Source organism: Cebus imitator, unplaced genomic scaffold (genome assembly GCF_001604975.1).
Source record: "Cebus imitator isolate Cc_AM_T3 unplaced genomic scaffold, Cebus_imitator-1.0 Scaffold779, whole genome shotgun sequence".
Taxonomy (NCBI): domain Eukaryota; kingdom Metazoa; phylum Chordata; class Mammalia; order Primates; family Cebidae; genus Cebus; species Cebus imitator.
Genome location: NW_016108094.1, coordinates 43,330 through 63,031, shown reverse-complemented (window position 1 = coordinate 63,031; position 19,702 = coordinate 43,330). Strand labels below are relative to the sequence as shown.

At 44.4% G+C, this 19,702-nt stretch overlaps 2 protein-coding genes and 1 non-coding gene across 3 annotated transcripts in view; 2 read left to right on the top strand and 1 right to left on the bottom strand.

The window, feature by feature from the left end:
- Window positions 1-8,232, top strand: part of LOC108297183 (succinate dehydrogenase assembly factor 2, mitochondrial-like) — a 9,578-nt gene extending 1,346 nt beyond the window's left edge. The window contains exons 2-4 of the mRNA XM_037735325.1: window positions 5,799-6,022; window positions 6,200-6,309; window positions 7,381-8,232. Coding sequence (XP_037591253.1) covers window positions 5,799-6,022; window positions 6,200-6,309; window positions 7,381-7,631 — 585 coding nt within the window. The 3' untranslated portion in view covers window positions 7,632-8,232. The remainder of the gene's footprint in view (window positions 1-5,798; window positions 6,023-6,199; window positions 6,310-7,380) is intronic.
- LOC119469703 lies at window positions 3,410-3,550 on the bottom strand. The gene has a single exon (XR_005198541.1). It is a non-coding gene; the product is annotated as a U4 spliceosomal RNA (small nuclear RNA).
- Window positions 8,233-10,055: 1,823 nt separating the features above from the next.
- LOC108297188 (succinate dehydrogenase assembly factor 2, mitochondrial) lies at window positions 10,056-15,817 on the top strand. Its single transcript, XM_017519846.2, has 3 exons — window positions 10,056-10,318; window positions 10,496-10,605; window positions 14,992-15,817. The coding sequence occupies exons 1-3, from the start codon at window positions 10,071-10,073 to the stop codon at window positions 15,120-15,122; spliced, it is 489 nt and encodes a 162-aa protein (XP_017375335.1). The 5' UTR covers window positions 10,056-10,070; the 3' UTR covers window positions 15,123-15,817.
- Window positions 15,818-19,702: the final 3,885 nt, after the last annotated feature.

Sequence of the window (19,702 nt, the reverse complement as noted above, 5' to 3'; positions counted from 1 at the left end):
TTTGGTAGAGACAGGGTCTCACTATGTTGCCCAGGCTGTTCTCGAATTCCTGGCCTGAAGTGATCCTCCCGCTTCAGCTTCCCAAAAGGTGCTGGGATTACTGACATGAGCCACCATTCCTGGCGTGTCTCAAGATATTTTCTAATTTTCCTTTTGATGTCTTTTTTGACTCATTGATTGTTCAAGAGTGTGTTGTTTAATTTCCACATATTTGTGGATTTTCCAGCTTTTCTTCTGTTGATTTTCAGGTTTTACTAAAATATGTCTCTTGTACAGCATATAGTTGAATCTTTTATAAAAAAATTTCCGTCAGCCTCTTCATGTCTTTTGATTGGGGAGTTTAATCCATTTATACTTAAAGTAAATAGTGGCTGAGGTGGGCGGATCATGTGAGTCCTGGAGCTTGAGACCAGCCTGGGCAACATGGCAAAACCCCTTCTCTACTAAAAAAAATTAGCCAGTTGTGGTAGTGCACGCCTGTAGTCCCAGATACTTGGGAGGGTGAGGTGGGAAGATCATCTGAGCCTGGGAAGTTAAGGCTGCAGTGTGCCTGATTTTGCCACTGCACTCCAGCCTGGGCATCAGGAGTGAGACCTGGTCTCAAAAAATAAAATAGGGAAGTACAATCATCCCTTTGTATCCATGGGATGACTGTTGTGGGACCTGCTGTGGATATCAAAATCTGTAGATGCTCAACCTCTTACATTAAAATGGCATAATATTCGCTTATAACCTACACACATCCTTCCATATACTTTAAATCATTTTTAGATTACTTATAATACCTAATACAATGTCAAGGCTATGTAAACACTTGTTGTACTATACCTTGTTTTTTAATTGTTGTATTATTTGTTTGTTTTTGATTTTTTGAGACGGAGTCTTGCTCTGTTGCCCAGGCTGGAGTGCAGTGGTGTGATCTTGGCTCACTGCAGCCTGTCTCCTGGGTTCAAGCAATTCTCCTGTCTCAGCCTTCCGAATAGCTGGGATAACAGTTGTGTACCACCACACCTGGCTAATTTTTGTATTTGTAGTAGAGATGGGGTTTCACCCTCTTGGCCAGGGTGGTCTTGAACACCTGACCTTGTGATCCGCCTGCCTCAGCCTCTCAAAGTGCTAGGATTAACAAGCGTGAGCCATTGCACCAGACCCATGAGCTTTATATTTTCATATGATTTTCTTCTGCTGTCTAGCATCTTTTCTACTTGAAGGACTCTTTTTAGCATTTCTTATGAGGCAGGTCTAACGGTGATGAACTCCCTACCTTTTATCTGGTAAAATCTTTATTTTTCCTACATTTTTGAAGGACAGCTCTGCCAGATACAGTATATTTGATTGGCATTTTTTTTTTCTTTCTGCATCTTGAATTATGTTATCCCACTCTTAGCAAAGTTTCTGTTAAGAAATCTGATAATCTTTGGAGGCTGCCTCATATGTGATGAGTTGCTTTTTCTTTTGCTGCTTCCAAAATTTTGTCTTTGACTTCTGACAAGTTTGTTTTTGGAAAGAGGATATAAACATGAGCCAGAGAAGCATAAAATTATTTTGTATGAATTTTTTTAGTGTCTTGGAAACCTTTATTCTTAGAGTTTTGGGGGTTTTGTTGTTTGTTGTTGTTGCTCTATCTAGGCTGCATTTTTTGTTTGTTTGTTTGAGATGGAGTCTCAGTCTGCTGCCCAGACTGGAGTGGAGTGGCCCAATCTCAGCTCATTGCAACCTCTGTCTATCAGATTCAAGTGAGTCTCGCCTCAGCCTCCTGAGTAGCTAGGACTACAGGACACCATGCCTGGCTAATCTTAGTATTTTTAGTAGAGACAGGGTTTCACTTTGTTGGCCGGGCTGGTCCTGAACTCCTGGCCTCAGGTGATCTGCCTGCTTTGGTCTCCCTAAGTGCTGGGATTACAGGCCTCACCGGCTATTTTTTTTTTTTTTTTTTTTTAAATAATTATAGAGCTATTCATGGCTGCAAACACAAGTACATTCTAATACAAATTTCCAGTGATGATTTCTTTAACACAGCTTATACCAGTGTCACAATTCCCTGAAGCTAGGTGACACCCATTATTGTTTCTTTTATGGAATGCTGCCTTGATACTAACAGAAAAAATGGGTGAAATTTGGCTAAAATGTTAAGAGATCCCAATTATTAGAACAATTTCCTTGTACTGATGATGATAGTCCTCCCCATCTGCATTCATTTCTGTAGAAATTAGTCAACCATGTTATGTTATTACAGAAAGTAGGAATCCCTGCTTTCAATCTGCATCAGAATCTCTTAGAGGGTTGTTAAAAATGCATTTGCCAGGGCCCAATCCTAGAGATTCTGATCCAGAATGTTTATGGTGGGGCTTAGGAGTCTGAATTTTCGTTGCATGCCGTATTAGTTTACTAGGGCTGCTATAAACTGTGGTTTCAGCAACAGAAATTAGTTTTCTCATAGTCCTGGAGACTAGCCAAGTTCAAGAGCAAGGTGTTGGCAGGTTTGGTTTCTTTCAAGGCCTCACTCCTTGGCTTACAGATGTCCATCTTTTCACTGTGCCCTCACATTTCTCTGTGCATGCACATCCCTGGTGTCTCTTTTCTGACTTTTTAAAGAGATAGGATCTTGCATTGTTGCTCAGGCTGTACTTTAACTCTTGGGTTCAAGCAGTCCTCCCACTTCGACCTCCCAAGTAGCTGGGACTACAGGCACATGCCAGGGACTACAGGCCCAGTTTTTTCTGACTTTTGACAGTTTGATTAAAATATGTCTGAATGTAGACTTCTTTGGGTTCATGCTAATTGAGATCTGTTGGGCTTGAATCTGGATGTCCACTTCTTTCTCCAACTTTGGGGGTTTTCAGCCATTATGTCTTTTTTTTTGAGACAGAATCTCACTCTGTTGGCAAGGCAGGAGTGCAGTGGCACAATCTCAGCTCACTGCAACCTCTGCCTCCTGGGTTCAAGCAATTCTCCCGCCTCAGCCTCCCCAGTAGCTGGGATTATGGGCGTGTGCCACCACACCTGGCTACTTTTTGTATTTTTAGTAGAGACAGTGTTTTTCCATGGTGGCCAGGCTGGTCTTGAGCTCCTGACTTCAGGTGATCCACCCACCTCAGCCTCCCAAAGTGCTGGGATTATAGGCATTAGCCACTGAGCCTGGCCAATTATATCTTCTAATAAGCTTTCTCCCCCTGTCTTTCTCCTGTGGGGCTCTCATAATACCTATATTGATCTTGATGAAATCCCATAAGTCCCTAAGACTTTCTTCATTCTTTTCCATTTTTCTTTTTTTTAAATCTTGACTAATTTCATATGACCTGTCTTTGAGTTTGCTGACTCTTTCTGCTGCTCGGTAAGGCCTACTATTGATCTCCTCTAGTGAATTTATGTATTTTAATTTTTATTTATTTATTTATTTTTAATTCGGTTTCCATAGAGACTGTCAAAAATTGCCAATGCTGACTATATTTCAAGTCGTCATGGCAGGATATTGGGAAAAGTTTTCAATTAGCAATAATCGCGCCTCGGATAAACCTCATTGACTACGATACTGCCACTGCGCAAAGCTTATATTATTTTTATTTTTTGGAGATGGGGCCTCACTATGTTGCCCAGGCTGGTTCTCCAACTCCTGAGCTCAAGTGATCTTCCAGCCTCAGCCTTTCAGAGTGCAGGGATTACCTATGTGAGCCACCATGCCTGGCTTTCTCTAGTGAATTTTTCAATTCATTTACTGTATTCTTCAGCTCCAAAATTATTTTGTTCAAGCATCACTTTCCCGAGCTCATTGAACATCTTTATTACGGCTGGTTTGAATTCTTTATCAGGTGATTTATATACTTCTGTTTCTTTAAGGTTAGTTTCTGGAGATTTATTTCGTTCCTTTAATTGGACCATGTTTCCCTGCTTATTCATGTACTTGGTAACTTGTACCGGTGATTTCTGCATTTGAAAAATCATCTGTCTCTCCCAGTTTTTATGGTCTATCTTTGTACTTTGTGATTGGCCTTCATCAGTCAGCATGGATAGAGATTCTGAGGGCCTCTCAATCCTTTCCTGAGGCTATGTCTTTTCTGGATTTGTGGGTGTGTATTCCCAATTAGAGGGATTTGCTGGTTTCCTTTTTCAGGAGCTCATAATCTCTTCCTCCCTCTAGTGTCTGCCTGTGACACTGCAGTTTTTCTGGAGCTGCTGCAAGTCTCCCAGCTACCTTATTCAGTGGCCCCTAGACTTTTACTAGAGTATGCCATGTCCCATGAGTATCCCAAGTTAGGCAAGATAGAAGGCAGTCCTTCAGGTAGCTCCCCCAAAAGACAGAATGTTAAATGCACACTCCACACCCCCACCAACGCTGGGAGAGGCCACTGGACTGTATTGACCTTTCTCTACTGTTTCAGGGATCCTCTGGATCAGCAGCAAGCCACCCAGCTGTTTTGTTCTAAATGTCCCCCAGGCATCCAGAGTATGCTGTATCCTGTCAAGTGCTTAGAGACAGAAACCAGTCCCCCACAGAGCCCCTGAAAAGTTAGAATGTTGGATGCACATTGCACCTCTTTCCCTCCCTAGGGAGAAGCTGGGAGGTGGGAGTTTGCCCCTGGTTGTTCTGCACTGAGCCAAGGATGAGTGATGAGTGAGTGCCTGCTTGCCAGTCTAAACTGTCACCTTTGTTACCTGTGGTCCTCAACCTGCTACCCTTTTCTGTCAGTACTTAAATTCAAACAAAACAAAAACCTGATCCCCCCAAAAGTCCAAACATTATACATACTTTTCAGTCTTCTCTTTCTGTCTCAGGTAGAACCTAGGAGCTGGGGATTATCTCATGATCATGATTGGGCAGGGAGGGAAGAGACTATGGCAAATGAGTGTTACAAATTTTTCTGCTGGGTTCGATGCAGCTGGTTTTGTCCTCATCTGGGGTACAGGAGCCTCTTCTTGGTTTCTGGATTTCTCACAGGGAATTGGTTTGTTGCTGTTGGTTCAGTGTCTCCCCAGGGAGGAGGATCTGGGGCTTCCTAGTCCATCATCTTTACCTCTTGCGGAGGTCACCACCTTCACATCATGTCTTGATAGTTTATCCCCTTCTCTGGATTGGGAGCCTTTGAGGGATTAGGGGTCATGCTGTCTCTGTGTGCTCAGGATTTGACACGGGTGAGTGACTAGAGTATAAACCATACTGTAAGAATTGTAAGAGGGTGCAAAGGAAGGAAAAATTATTTCTGCTGGGATATTTTCTGGAAAGGCACTGGTTAAGGACACATTTGCAGTCAGGACTGTGTTTTAATTCTGATTGCTGTTACTGTTTGGGCGATTTGGGGTGAGTTAGTGAACCTCCCTGAACCTCTGTTTCCTTGGCTGTAAAGTGGGGACAATATCAGCATAACTTCTTTTCTTTTTTGGGGCGGGACAGGTCTCACTCTGTTGCCCAGCTGGAATGCAGTGGTACGATCGCAGCTCACTGCAACTTCGACCTTCCTGGGCTCAGGTGATCTTCCCACTTCAGCTTCCTGAGTAGCTGGGACTACAGGCACCATGGTGGGACTACTCCACAATGCCTGGCTAATTTTTGTATTTTTTGTAGAGATAGGGTCTCGCTACATTGCCCAGGCTGGTCTCAAACTCCTGAACTCAAGCAATCCTCCTGCCTCAGCCTCCTAAAGTGCTGGGATTACAGGTGTGAGCCACCATGCCTGGCCAGCAGCATAATTTCCTAATGACTAAATGTGATTGAATGCATTCAGCACCCAATATGCATTGAGTAAATGATACTATTGATAGTCATCATTACTATAAAGATGTTTGTGGTTTGTTCGTTTCAGATGCTTGTCCTGTCAAGGCACAGCCGGTTGTCTCCTTTGCTCAGGGGGACATCATTCAAACGCTTCTACAGAGGTGACAGCCCAACAGATTCCCAAAAGGACATGATTGAAATCCCTTTGCCTCCGTGGCAGGAGAGAACTGATGAATCCATAGAAACCAAAAGAGCCCGCCTGCTCTATGAGAGCAGAAAGAGGGGAATGTTGGAAAACTGCATTCTCCTTAGGTATGGGACTAGGATTTTTTTGTTTGTGTGTTTGTTTGTTTGTTTTTAATTCAGACAGCCTCCTGAGCCGGAGTAGGTTCAGAGAGACTCCCAGGAATGAGTCTTGGTGTCACTTCTCTTTGATTAGACACAGCCCTTTCAACCTCTTTTTCTTTTTTTTTTCTTTCTTGTTTTTAGTCTTTTTGCTAAAGAACATCTGCAGCACATGACGGAGAAGGAGCTGAACCTCTATGACCGCCTGATTAATGAGCCTAGTAATGACTGGGATATTTACTACTGGGCCACAGGTACTGGGCATGATAAGCAGTATAATGTGAAAACAGCTTAGGCTGATTTGAGTCTAGAATTGTATCCTAGATAATTTTTCTTTTTCTTTTTCTTTTTTTTTTTTTGAGATAGAGTTTCGCTCTTGTTGGTCAGGCTGGAGTGCAATGGCACGATCTTGGCTCACCGCAATCTCTGCCCCCTGACTTCAAGCGATTCTCCTGCCCCAGCCTCCCGAGTAGCTGGGATTACAGGCATGTGCCACCACACCTGGCTAATTTTGTGTTTTTAGTAGAGACAGGGTTTCTCCATCTTGGTAAGGCTGGTCTTGAACTCCTGACCTCAGGTGATCCACCCACCTCAGCCTCCCAAAGTGTTGGGATTACAGGCGTCAGCCATTGCCTCCAGCTTGTAATTTTTTTCTTGTATGCATGAAGTAAACACTCAACCCAAACACTGTTCACATTTTTGTTAAGTGTACAAAATTTGTTTTATCAGTTAAGGTTCTTTATCTGCAAGACAGAGTAGAAACTTGTCTAACTTAAGCAAAAAGGAATTTAGTGGAAGGGTATATGAAGCTCACAGTATCAAAGGTTGAAGAAGAACCAGGCTGGGAATGGAGTGGAACCACACAACTAAGTCTGCATAGCCAGAGCTCCTCAGTAGTTTCATTCTGGCCAAGTGTGGTGGCTCTCGGCTCATGCCTATAATCTGAGCACCATGGGATGCTGAGGTGGATGGATCACTTGAGGTTAGAAGCTTGAGACCAGCCTGGCCAACACAGTGAAACCCCATCTCTACAAAAAGAAAAACTAGCCAGGCATGGTGTCAGGCACCTGCAGTCCCAGCTACTCAGGAGGATAAGGCAGGAGAATTGCTTGAGACTGGGAGAGAGATTACAATAAGCTGAGATCGCACCACTGCACTCCAGCCTGGGCAACAGAGTAAGACTACATTTCAAAAAAAAAAATTCACTGGGGCACTGCCTTTATGAAGAATGATTTCTAACTATGTATAGTTAGGATTAACTTTGGCTATGAGTAAAAATCCAAAATAATGGCTTAAATGAGGTAGAACTGTCTCTCTCATGACAGAAGTCCAGAGGAAGGCATACTCCAGAGCTCCTAGAGAGGCTTCAAAAAGTCATGGGGCCAGGTTCCTCCTGACTTGCTGCTCTTTTATCCTAGCATGTGTTATCCACTCCATGATCCAGGATAGCTGCTGGGGCTGTCCTGATCATATTGCAGCCAGGAAAATAGTGTGTGGAAGCACATACTCCTTCTTTGTAGATCCCTCTCAGGAAACTATGTATCATTCTTCCAGTTTTCTACTGGCCACAGCTTAGTTACATGGCTACATCTAGCCATAAGGAAAAATAATATAGTCCATTCCATCTGCCCAGCTATCTTGGAGATTCTGTTATAGCAAAAATTGGATATTAAGGGATATGTCATTCATTTCTGCCGCATTCTGGGTCTCCTCTTTTTATGTCTCCACTTAGTATTTATATCAGAAAGGAGCAGCCATTGTCTGTGGATTCCAGGTATGAAGAGAGAAGACAGCGTCAGGAGGCTTATACAATCACTGGAAATCTGACAAAGTCCAAATATTTACTTTCCAACCCTTTACAAAACAAGTTTGCCCCAACTTAGTATAATGCATTTGAGATTCATATCCCTGTTGTTGCTTGTATCAATAGTTGATTCTTTTGTGGTGTTGAGTAATATTCCATCGTGTGGGTATACCACAGTCTGTTCATCTGTTGACCAATTGAGGGACATTACGACTGTTTCCAGCTTTAGGTGATTATGAGTGAAGCCCCTGTAAACATTTGCATGCAGAATTTGTGAACATAGGTTTTAATTTTCTTCAGTGAATCCTCAGGAGAAGGATTTGCTAGGTCATGTGGTAAGTGTATATGTTTAACTTTATGATAATGCTGAGCGTGGTGGCTCATGCCTATAATCTCAGCACTTTGGGAGGCTGAGGCAGGTGGATCACTTGCGGCCAGGAGTTCAAGACCAGCCTGGTCAGCATGGCAAAACCTCGTCTCTACTAAAAATACAAAAATTAGCTGGGTATGGTGGTGTGCCCAGCTACTTTGGAGCTGAGGTAAGAGAATTGCTTGAATCCGGGAGGTGGAGGTTGCGATGAGCCAAGATCACGCCGCTGCACTCCAGCCTGGGCGACAGAGTGAGACTTTCTCAAAAAAACAAATAAATATGATGGCCAGGTGTGGTGGCTCACGCCTGTAATCCCAGCACTTTGGGAGGCCGAGGCGGGTGGACCACAAGGTCAGGAGATCAAGACCATCCTGGCTAACATGGTGAAACCCTGTCTCTACTAAGAATACAAAAAATTAGCTGGGCGTGGTGGCGGGCGCCTGTAGTCCCAGCTACTCGGGAGGCTGAGGCAGGAGAATCGCTTGAACCTGGGAGGCGGAGGTTGCAGTGAGCCGAGATTGCGCCACCACACTCCAGCCTAGGCAGCAGAACGAGACTCCATCTCAAAATAATAATAATAATAAAATTTAAAAAATAGAACTTTTAATAAGGTTTTCCTGTAATAGGTAACTATAGGAGGTTTTTTTCTATAATGGAAATATAGATAGTAAGTACAGATAGTGAATATTTTAGGCTTTGTCAGCCATACAGTCTCTCTTATAACCACTCATCTCTGCCTTTGTAGCGTGAAAGCAGCCACAGACAACAGATAGACAAATGAGTGTGATTGTGTTCTAATAAAACCTTATTTGTGGACACTGGAATTTGAATTTCATATTGTTTTCACCAGTCACGAAATATACTTTTGATTATTTTTCCCCCCAACCATTAAAAAAAAATCATTCTTGACTAGATGAAGTGGCTCACACCTGTAATTCCAGCACTTTGGGAGGCTAAGCGGAGGATCTCTTGAGGCCAAGAGTTTGGGACCAGCCTGGACAACGTAGACCCCCTGTCTCCAAAAATAAAAATAAATTAGCTGGGTTTGGTGGTGCACGCTGTATTCCCAGCGACGTGGAGGATCACTTGAGCCCAGGAGTTCAGAGACTGCAGTGAGCTATGATCACGCCACTGCCTTCCAGCCTGGGCAAGAGTGAGACCCCATCTCTAAAAATCATTCTTAGCTCACAGGACAAAACTTACAGGGACAAATCAGTGATTGCCAGGAAGCCGAACGTGAAGGGAGGGGTTGGTGTTCCACATCTTTAACAGCACTTTGTATTGTCAGGGTTTTTTGTTTCTAGCCATTCCACGTATATATTGGTACATCACTATAGTTTTAATTGGCATGTCCCTAATGACTAATAATATTGAGGGTCTTTCAAGGGCTTATCAGCCCTTTATGTCTATTTGGTGATGTGTCTTCAAATTCCGCCCCCACCCCCGCCTCCCTTTTTATTTTGAGACAGGATCTCACTCTGTCACCCAGGCTGGAGCGCAGTGGTGCAATCATGGCTCAATGCAGGCTCCACCTCCTGGACTCAAGCAATCCTTCCACCTCAGCCTCCAGAGTAGCTGGGACTACAGGCCTGTGCCACCATGCCCAGCTAATTTGGTATTTTAGTAAAGACGGGGTTTCTTCATGTTGGTCAGGCTGGTCTCAAACTCCTGAACTCAAGCAATCCTCCTGCCTCAGCCTCCTAAAGTGCTGGGATTACAGGTGTGAGCCACCATGCCTGGCCAGCAGCATAATTTCCTAATGACTAAATGTGATTGAATGCATTCAGCACCCAATATGCATTGAGTAAATGATACTATTGATAGTCATCATTACTATAAAGATGTTTGTGGTTTGTTCGTTTCAGATGCTTGTCCTGTCAAGGCACAGCCGGTTGTCTCCTTTGCTCAGGGGGACATCATTCAAACGCTTCTACAGAGGTGACAGCCCAACAGATTCCCAAAAGGACATGATTGAAATCCCTTTGCCTCCGTGGCAGGAGAGAACTGATGAATCCATAGAAACCAAAAGAGCCCGCCTGCTCTATGAGAGCAGAAAGAGGGGAATGTTGGAAAACTGCATTCTCCTTAGGTATGGGACTAGGATTTTTTTGTTTGTGTGTTTGTTTGTTTGTTTTTAATTCAGACAGCCTCCTGAGCCGGAGTAGGTTCAGAGAGACTCCCAGGAATGAGTCTTGGTGTCACTTCTCTTTGATTAGACACAGCCCTTTCAACCTCTTTTTCTTTTTTTTTTCTTTCTTGTTTTTAGTCTTTTTGCTAAAGAACATCTGCAGCACATGACGGAGAAGGAGCTGAACCTCTATGACCGCCTGATTAATGAGCCTAGTAATGACTGGGATATTTACTACTGGGCCACAGGTACTGGGCATGATAAGCAGTATAATGTGAAAACAGCTTAGGCTGATTTGAGTCTAGAATTGTATCCTAGATAATTTTTCTTTTTCTTTTTCTTTTTTTTTTTTNACCCCGCTGGTTCAAGTGATTGTCCTGTCTCAGCCTCCCGAGTAGCTGGGATTACAAGTGTCTGCCACTGCACCCAGCTAATTTTTGTATTTTCTTGTGGAAATGAGGTTTTGCCATGTTGCCTAGGCTGGTCTCAAACTCCTGAGCTCAAGTGATCCACCTGCCTCAGCCTCCCAAAGTGCTGAGATTACAGGTGTGAGCCATGGTGTCTGGCCAGAGTTTCCATTTTGAATGATATTTTCACTGGATATGGAATTCGAGGGTCACAATGTTTTTTCTTCCTTTAAATGGACACACTTCCACTGCCAGCTCTTAGTGGATGAGATCGGGTAGTCAGGAGTTCTGCTGGGTTTGGGCTTTGGTTTTGCCGTGATTACCTTCAGTGCATCACCAGCTTCATATTTCCTTTTGTGTTACTATGTGCTGTTTTCTGATTTCCATAGTTTGTGACAAGAGGTCTACAGTATTTTTGGTCCTCTGTATGTATCTTCTCTTTTGGAGTCTTTTCAATATTTTGTCTTTGGTTTCTAGCTGTTTGAGTGTGATATGTCTAGGTATTTGATATTTATCATGTGTTTGGGTTCTCTGAGTGTTTTAGATCTCTGTTTTCATATCTTTTATTATTGTTGAAAAATTCTCAGCCATTAATCCCTTCAGATTTCTTCTGCTTTGTTTTCTCCTTCTTTTCCTTCTAGGATTCTAGTTATACTTAGTTAAATGGTTTAATATTGTTCAAAAGTTCTTGTTGGCGGTTTTTGTTTGTTTTATTTTGTTTGTTTGAGACAGTCTTGCTGTGTCACCCAGGCTGGAGTGCAGTGGCATGATCTTGGCCTACTGTAGCCTCTGTCTCTTGGGTTCAAGCGATTCTTGTACCTCAGCCTCCCAAGCAGCTGGGACCACAGGCATGTGCCACCATGCCTGGCTAATGTTTTTGTATTTTTAGTAGAGACAGGGTTTCACCATGTTGACCAGGCTGGTCTCGAACTCCTAGCCTCAAGTGATCCACCCACCTCAGCCCCTTAAAGCGTTGGGATTACAGGCAAGAGACACCACACCTGGTCTGTCCAACAGCTTTTGGATTCTTTGTTTTGTGTGTTTTACTTTTTTCTCTTTGTGTATCAGTTTGGGTGATTCGTATTAGATAATATCTATTGGCCTGTCTTCCACTAATTCTTTCCTTGATTATGTCAAATCTCATGATGAGCCTGTTGAAATCATTCTGCATATCTGCTACTGTATTTATTTTTAGCATTTCCATCTGACTTTTGGAGTTTCCAACTCTGCTGGAATTCCTTATCTGCTCATACATTTTGTCCGCTTTTTCCACTGATGCCTTTAATATTAGTCATAGTCATTTTAAATTTCCTGTCCGATAGTTCTAACATCAGGGTCATCCCTCAATCTGTTTCTGTTGATTTCTTTGTCCCTTGATAGTGTGATGTGTTTTCCTCTTTCACGTGTATGCCTCTCATAATTTTCTATTGAATATTAGACATCGGGGAAGACAGTAAAGACTGAGGTTTGTATTGATGCTTACAATCGGGGATGCTTCTTCTGCTGTACTGTAGTGTGGGGATGAAGTCAGTGAGCTGGGAGGTAAGCTCAGCTTGGGTTTGGTTTTTGCTTTGGTTACCTTCATTGCATCACCAGTCTCGAGTGTTAACCTGTGCTTAGGGTGGAAGCTGTTTCAGAGGTTTCTTAAGAGAGCTCTTGTTCTACCTTCGGCTCTCAACCTTCCCTGTATTCTGTCTCAGAGGGAATCTCTATATTCTTGCTTTCCCCAGCGCGGCAGCCTTCCTGTTGCTTTCCTCTTGGTGCTTGTTAGTTCAGGGGAGGAGAGATTAGGAGGGCACTCTGAGTTATCCTGGTCTAGTCTTAGTCCCAGGTAGCTCCTTTGGTCCTGAGTCTTGGAGCTGGGATTTCTCAGTGATAGTGCCTCTCCCATAGGGGTAGAGGAAAAGAGTCCAGGCTGGGCTTTATGCTTTTTTTTTCCTGAGACAGGGTCTCGTTCTGTTGGCCAACCTGGAGTGTAGTGGAGCAATCTTAGCTCACTGCATCTTCAAATTTGGCTCAAGCCATCCTCTTGTTTTAGCCTCCCAAGTAGGTAGGACTACAGGTGCATGCCACCGTGCCCAGCTGTTTTGTTTTGTAGAAATGGGGTCCAATCTGGTCTCAAACTCCTGGCCTCAAGCAGTTCTGCCTTGGGCTCCCAAAGCACTGGGATATGCTTTTTTTTTTTTTTTTTTTTGGCCACATTGGCTCTTCCCCTCCTCCTAGCTTTCATCATTGAGGGGGGCTCTTCCCAGCCTCCTAGCTTTCATCATTGAGGGGGGGCTCTTCCCAGCCTCCTGCTTTCTACCCAGTCTTTGTCAGGAGCACACCTTTGTGAGAAGAACCTGTGAGTGGGTGCATATTCCATTTGTGTCTGTGATTTGATTTTAAATTTCATTTATTTATTTTTTGAGACAGAGTTTTGCTCTTGTAGCCTGGGCTGCAGTGCAGTGGCATGATCTTGGCTCCACTGCAGCCTCTACCTCCCAGGTTCAAGCAGTTCTCCTGCCTCAGCCTCCCAAGTAGCTAGGATTACAAGTGCTTGCCACCATGCCCAGCTAATTTTTTGTATTTTTAGTAGAGATGGGGTTTCACTATGTTGGCCAGGCTGGACTTGAACTCCTGACCTCAGGTGATCCACCTGCCTTGGCCTTCCAGAGTACTGGGATTACAGGCGTGAGCCACCATGCCCAGCCTGTGTCTGTGGTTTTATATACTCATGCTAGCTCACGTATTTAACAGTTCATTACGAATTTTGGTGGTGCAGGCCTGCAGTCCCAGCTGCCCTGGAGGCTGAGGCAGCAGGATCGCTGGAACCCAGGAGCTCTGGGCTGCAGTGCACTATACCAGTCAGGTGTCTACTGTAAGCTGAGCATCAATATGTTGACCTCCCAGAAGCAGGGGACCACTAGGTTCCCTCAGGAGGGGTGAACCAGCCTCCGCTGGAAATGGAACAGGTGAAAATTCCTGTGCTGATCAGTAGTGGAACAGCACTTGTGAGTAGCCACTGCAGTCCACCCTGGACAACATAAGGCTAACCCTGTCTGTATTAATTAAAAATAATTTTTTAGCTGAATTTCTTTTAGCCATTTGTATGATGTCCAGTGTCTCTTCTTCCTCTGCCTGCCACAGGTGAGCAAGTGCATGGCTCTAGTTTCTCCTTTGAAGGGCCTCTTTTTCTTAGGTTTTATCTGTTGGGTTGCCCTGTGACCTCAGCTCTCTGATATCTTTGAGAAGTCATGATATTTGTAATTTATCTGGCTTTTTCTTGTTACAGTGAGTGCGATATTCTTTCCAACTTTCTACATGCTTATGGGAAGCCAAAACCTCTTTGATCTTATTTTGATTGTCATATGAAAAGAGCACACTCACTAGGTGCCAGGACCTGTGCTGAGTAAGGGAGAATCTGACTTGGTTTTGAGGAATTCTCTCTCCTGGCGTCGTACCTAGTCTTGGTGGAAGGGTAATTCTGGAGCACATTGCCTTGGCTTTGGCAATGGGAGGCTTTGCTTTTAACTGGCATCTTAAATAAGTGTCCTGAGGGTGTCGAGAAAGGTCAGAGGGAGCAGCACATGGCAAACCCGCTGCTAGACCGAGGCTGGCCTTCTCATTCTTCTGATTCAGTGCTTTTGTTGCCCATTCACTTAAATCTGGTTCTCTAGGTTCATGTCAGTTCTGCGTGCCTCTAATATCCTTCCAATACATTCCTTTTTGCTTAAGTTTACTAGAGTTATTAGTTTCTGTTTCTTAAAATTGAGGACCTCTGACTGAGAGACAAAGTAGAGACAGCTTTTGTTTCAAAAAATGTATACATTAGAAGGGAAAACACAGTGTTTGGGAGACAATGGAATTGCCAAATGCAAGCAAAATAGTGCAGCCAAGATTGTGTGGCCAGGGGTCAGCAAACTTGCTCATAAAGGACCAGGTAGTAAATATTTCACTTGCAGTCATATGGTTTCTGTTGCAAGTACCCAATTCGTAACACAAAAGCAGCATGGATAATATGTAAACCATTGGGAGCAGCTGTTCCAATGAAACGACTTGCAAATGTAGGCTCACACAGTTTGCCACCCCCTGGTATAGGCTAACATTGTGTATATTTAGAAGAAGGATGGAAACAGTCTATATATCCATCTGTGGTTCTTGGCCAATGTTTCAAGTTTTAAGATTCTCATACCTGAGCATTGACTGACTATGGCATAATTTTTCCTGCCCACTCTTCTCTTGCAGAAGCTAAACCAGCCCCAGAAATATTTGAAAATGAAGTCATGGCACTGCTGAGAGACTTTGCTAAAAACAAAAACAAAGAGCAGAGGCTGCGTGCCCCAGATCTTGAATACCTCTTTGAAAAGCCACGTTGAGCTGTGCCCCACGGCCTGGCATGGGAGTTCAGTCTGCGGACGGTAACTGCTTATGATGGACCTTAGCCCTGGCTTCCGGCTTTTCCTTAGATGCCCAACTGCCCCACCCAAGACAATCAGTCCTTCCTCAACTGATGGACACAACCCTCTCCTAGGACATACATGTAAATGTGCAGTGTGACTCATTCTCTTACTTTTTTTTTTCAGTTCTGAGCCTCGAAAGTGATTTGTCAGCAGTGCTGGCATGCAGGCCTGCTGGCTTTGTCTGGCTGCTATCTCTAGAGGCGAGTGTGCCACGAGAGGGCACTGCAGGCGAAGCAATTTTGCTTGCTCATTGCCTCAGCCCAAGTGTACTCAAAGAAAAGAGGCAGCCAGCTATGCGTGCCATAAGGCAAGCCACCCTCCCTCCCCGCAGCCCCCTGCCCGCAGTGGCCCAGGGCTTTGTTGAAGTGTAACTCCCCGCTTCCAACCTGGTATGGCTCCTTCTGCAAGGCAAGCTGATCCCAGGCTCCTGAGTTGAATCCTTCAGAGGCACAGCAGGCAGAATGAGGGCCCTGGGCAGGAATGGCGTGGGCATGCTGCTTAAGAGCTAACATCTTCATCATCGGGTTTTCTTTAAAATGTGCACTTTGTAAATTGAAAGAGAATTATTAAAGAATACTGAAAAAAGGAAATTTACAATTCCCCAGCCCTCACAATTATTTTGTTTTTTCTCATATAGCCCATAGTCATATGTTTTACAAGTTCACAATTACAGATTTTATTTTCATGTAGCACTATAGAAAACTTCCCCTCATTCCTACAGTCTTCACAGTTATTTTAGTTGACTAAATAATAATACGTAAGCACTAATAAGTTAGAATGAATTAGTCAGAAGTGTTTTTAGCTCTAGCGCTGTGTGAGTTCTGTGTGAGTTCAGTGTTGCTAGTGGTGCTCTCCCTGGAGAGGTTTTACCCTTAGAGCTATAATCTAGGCAGAAGAATCAGTCACCCAGACTGGACCAGATGCATCTAAAGGTGTTGACCAGAAGAAGGTCGGCCAGATTTGATGAGCAGGTGGATGGTGATTACAGGAGCTGCACACAGGGAAGATGGACATACATGTTTCCAGCATTGTTGAGCTTCAGGGTTCCTACAGAGCCACCTCATGGTTCATACCTCCTCTTCAGTATCCCTGGCTAAGGAGGGAAGGGAGGTACCCTGGGATGTACCCGGGAGAGAATGTTAAGCCTTTACTTAATCACAGTAAAGCCTCACAGCACTCCTCCAGACAAGTGGTGTTATGCTTATTTTATGGATAAGAAAGTGGGCTTAGAGAGAGTAAGTAATTTGTCCAAGGTCAAGTAGCTATTGAGTCAGAAAAGCAGATTTTAGTATAGCTCAGTCTGCCTCCAAAGCTCCTGAACTTTCTACTCCAACACACTGCCTTACTGCTGAAAGTTTATTAGAAGTCTCTATTTGGAAAAGTTGTGGCAAATAAACATGACAGTTGTGAGCCATGACCTGTATGTTACATGGTGGGTAGGAATCTGCCAGGTGCGTTGCAAAGTGAGTAGATCTGAACTTGGCCACCCAGTGAAGCTCTTGTGAGGAAGCAGTGCAGTGCACTGGTTACACATTCAAATCCTGGCTCTGCTGCTTACCTGCTGGATACATGAATTGACCTGAGCCTCAGTTGCCTCATCTGTAAAATGGGGATGATAAGGCTTCCTATCTCAGCCAGTTGATTAAATGAGATGAAACACACAAAGCTCTTACATGGTAACTTACACAGTATGTACTCTGTAGATGTGAATGTCAGCATTTAGTCATAGCCTCAGTCTGGGACTTAAAACCTGTCCCTAACACAAATTGCCTGGCATATCAGTGAGGTCACCATAGCCACATGCAGGGTGTCTCATCTGCAGGATGGAAAGCTGAGCCTATTATTAGAACCACGGAGTGTCTTACCCCCAGCGAAGACTAGAGAGAAAACAGACCCTGGTGACAAGACCTTTGATGGAAAAATCTAGCAGTCTCCCCTAAGCAAGGAATGGAAGTGAGACTTGCAGAAGCAGGGCAGGCGAGGGAGGAGACGTCACCCTGGGAGCTTGCTGAAGACTCTGGCTATTCTCTTGGGCTGCATTTGATGTACCAGGGGAGAATGTTAAGCAGGCCCGGAGTTTATATATAGACATAGATCTGGACTGTACGAAGTGCACATGAATTGGGCGGTGACTTACCCATTTATCCTTCGCACGTTATGCAACAAACCCCAGTCACCAAGGATGCAGTTGGAACATTTCCCTCCCTCGGGTTTGATCCCTTCTTAGCCTGATTTTGTCTTATTTAACACAATGTTCAATCGCTGCCATTCTCACCTGGGAATGGCATGCTTCTGGAGGGATGGTTTTCCTCCCAGGCTGCTGGATCGTGTCATCTTTGAAAGTGAAGGATCTTGCTAAGTTCAGCTGCTCAGTGTCAGGCCCAGGGCTGCTATTTAAACAGTTTTTCCCTTTATTAGGCATTAAGTAAAACTAGGCCGGCCACAGTGCATTTTTTAGAAATTAATAAACATAGAGCAAGGGCCAGCAGCCCCCCCAAGGATCCATGATTAACAGAAGCTAGACTCATTCCTTTTACTTTGATACATCCCTGCTCACTGACCTCCTTCAGAGCCTGCGTGGGGCCGATGAGTGTCTGGCCCTGTCCTGACCGACTCAAGTGGTTTCATGAGTCCTCCTGCACAGACTCCCCGCGTGACACCTTAAATTGGGTCAGGAAAGGCTGTTCTCTTCCCATCGTTTCCTCTTAATCATCCTAAGTCTTAAAAATCCATAAGCCAAACACCTTGTGCCAGAGCTGTCTGTGCCTTAGATAGAGTGTGTCTTTTGGGGGTCTTTGTAGAAGCACCTCTTACTGGCTTTGAGCATTATCTGGAGGTCATCTGATATGTCTCTTCTGCTCCAGCCAGGGTGGCCCCAGCGCAGACCTGGTTCATATTTTTAAACATCACCGGGAAAAGATTCTGCAGGGATAGTTGAGGTCTCACATTTATCCTTCAGTCCATCTGCAGCTATTTGTGGCTAGACAAAAGAAGGAAGGTTTGATGATAAGCGGAAGCAGCCTTAAATGGCAGCAGGTCTGTGAGATTTTTGAGCTGACAGCCCCCCTTCATAGTATGTCTTGTGGTATCTGAGGACAGTGGACTCACCATCCAGCAGCTGTCGAGTTGATGACACTGATCAGCACCCAGTTAAGCCACCTCCTGACACCTCAGTTTCCCAGTGAGCCCTCGGAATAAGCAGTGGTGTTTGAATTTTCCTGGCAGGGAAGATGGCATTGGGGGGATAGGTTTGTTAGAGGGGTTGTAGAAAGTTTAAGCTATCCAAGACAGCATCAGTCTAAAGGAGATGAGTACATTTGTCATCACCTATAGCTGCAAAAGAAGAGTTAAAGCCTTTTGTTGGATCCCAGATCTTCTCAGACCCCAGATACTCCCTTTTTTTTTTTTTTTTTTTGGGACAGGCCTCACTGTTGCCCAGGCTGGAGTGCAGTGGTAGGCTCTTGACTCAATGCAACCTCTGCCTCCTGGGTTCAAGCGATTCCATGCCTCAGCCACACGAGTTGCTGGGATTACAGGTGCACGCCACCATGCCTGGCTAAGTTTTGTGTTTTCAGTAGAGACAGAGTTTTGCCATGTTGACTAGGGTGGTCTCAAACTCCAGGTCTCATGCAATCCACCTGCCTCAGCCTCCCAAAGTGCCAAATATTCCTTTTAAAGAGGAGAATGTTTCTTTAAGAAAGGGATTGTGTAATCTGTCATGAGATTAGAGTATAAAAGGAAAAAAGTGGGGGAGGGTGGATATATCATTTTCTGTAACAACACATCACAGCGTGAACTTTCAGCTAGTGAGGACGTTAAGATGTATATTCTGTTTCCCAGTGGATTTCAGGTGATGTAGCTAATGCTTAATAAAATGTTCTCCTCTGGCGATGCCCTGGAACTCATGTTTAGGGGGAATGAAGCAGAGTAGTTAAGAGGAGCTGTTTAGGAATCAGGCCTAACCTGGAGTCCTGGAGCTCCCGTTCATCAGCTGGTGACCTTAGGCACATTATTTAACCTCTAAATGCTTCTGTTTCTCATCTGCGAAAAGAAAGGAACCTGACCTCAGAGTAGGTATAAGGACTGAATAAAGCTCTGCACCTGGAGAGCTTAGTATAGCCCCCGTCCCCCTGGTAACACTTGGTGTAGTGGTAACTGCTAATAGTTAGGCTTGTTGTGCACCCAACACTGCTGAGAGCTTTACATGGATTGTAGCATTTCATCCCATAATACCGTGAGATAGGTGCAATGATCATTCCCCTCTTAGAGAAGAGGAAAGTGAGGCTTAGTGAGATGAAGTTGCCAGCTCAAAGTCACAGATAGGAAGTGATGGGGCTAGGGTTTGCAGCCAGGCAGTGGGCCCCAGGGCCCATGCACTTAGGCACCACGTGCTACCCTGCCTCGAAAGACAACCGTCATCATCTCTCTTCTAACGACCTCTCATCTTGAATCTTCTCTTTGTCCATGGAAGACTACTAGTGTAGATGACTTGGCAC

What these genes read in the sequence shown, in the direction of transcription:
- LOC108297188 (XM_017519846.2), top strand. Translation starts at nt 10,071, where the DNA reads ATGTTTGTGGTTTGTTCGTTTCAGATGCTTGTCCTGTCAAGGCACAGC. An exon ending in GAAAACTGCATTCTCCTTAG is followed by an intron (nt 10,319 to 10,495) that starts GTATGGGACTAG and finishes TCTTGTTTTTAG; the next exon opens with TCTTTTTGCTAAAGAACATC. An exon ending in TATTTACTACTGGGCCACAG is followed by an intron (nt 10,606 to 14,991) that starts GTACTGGGCATG and finishes CTTCTCTTGCAG; the next exon opens with AAGCTAAACCAGCCCCAGAA.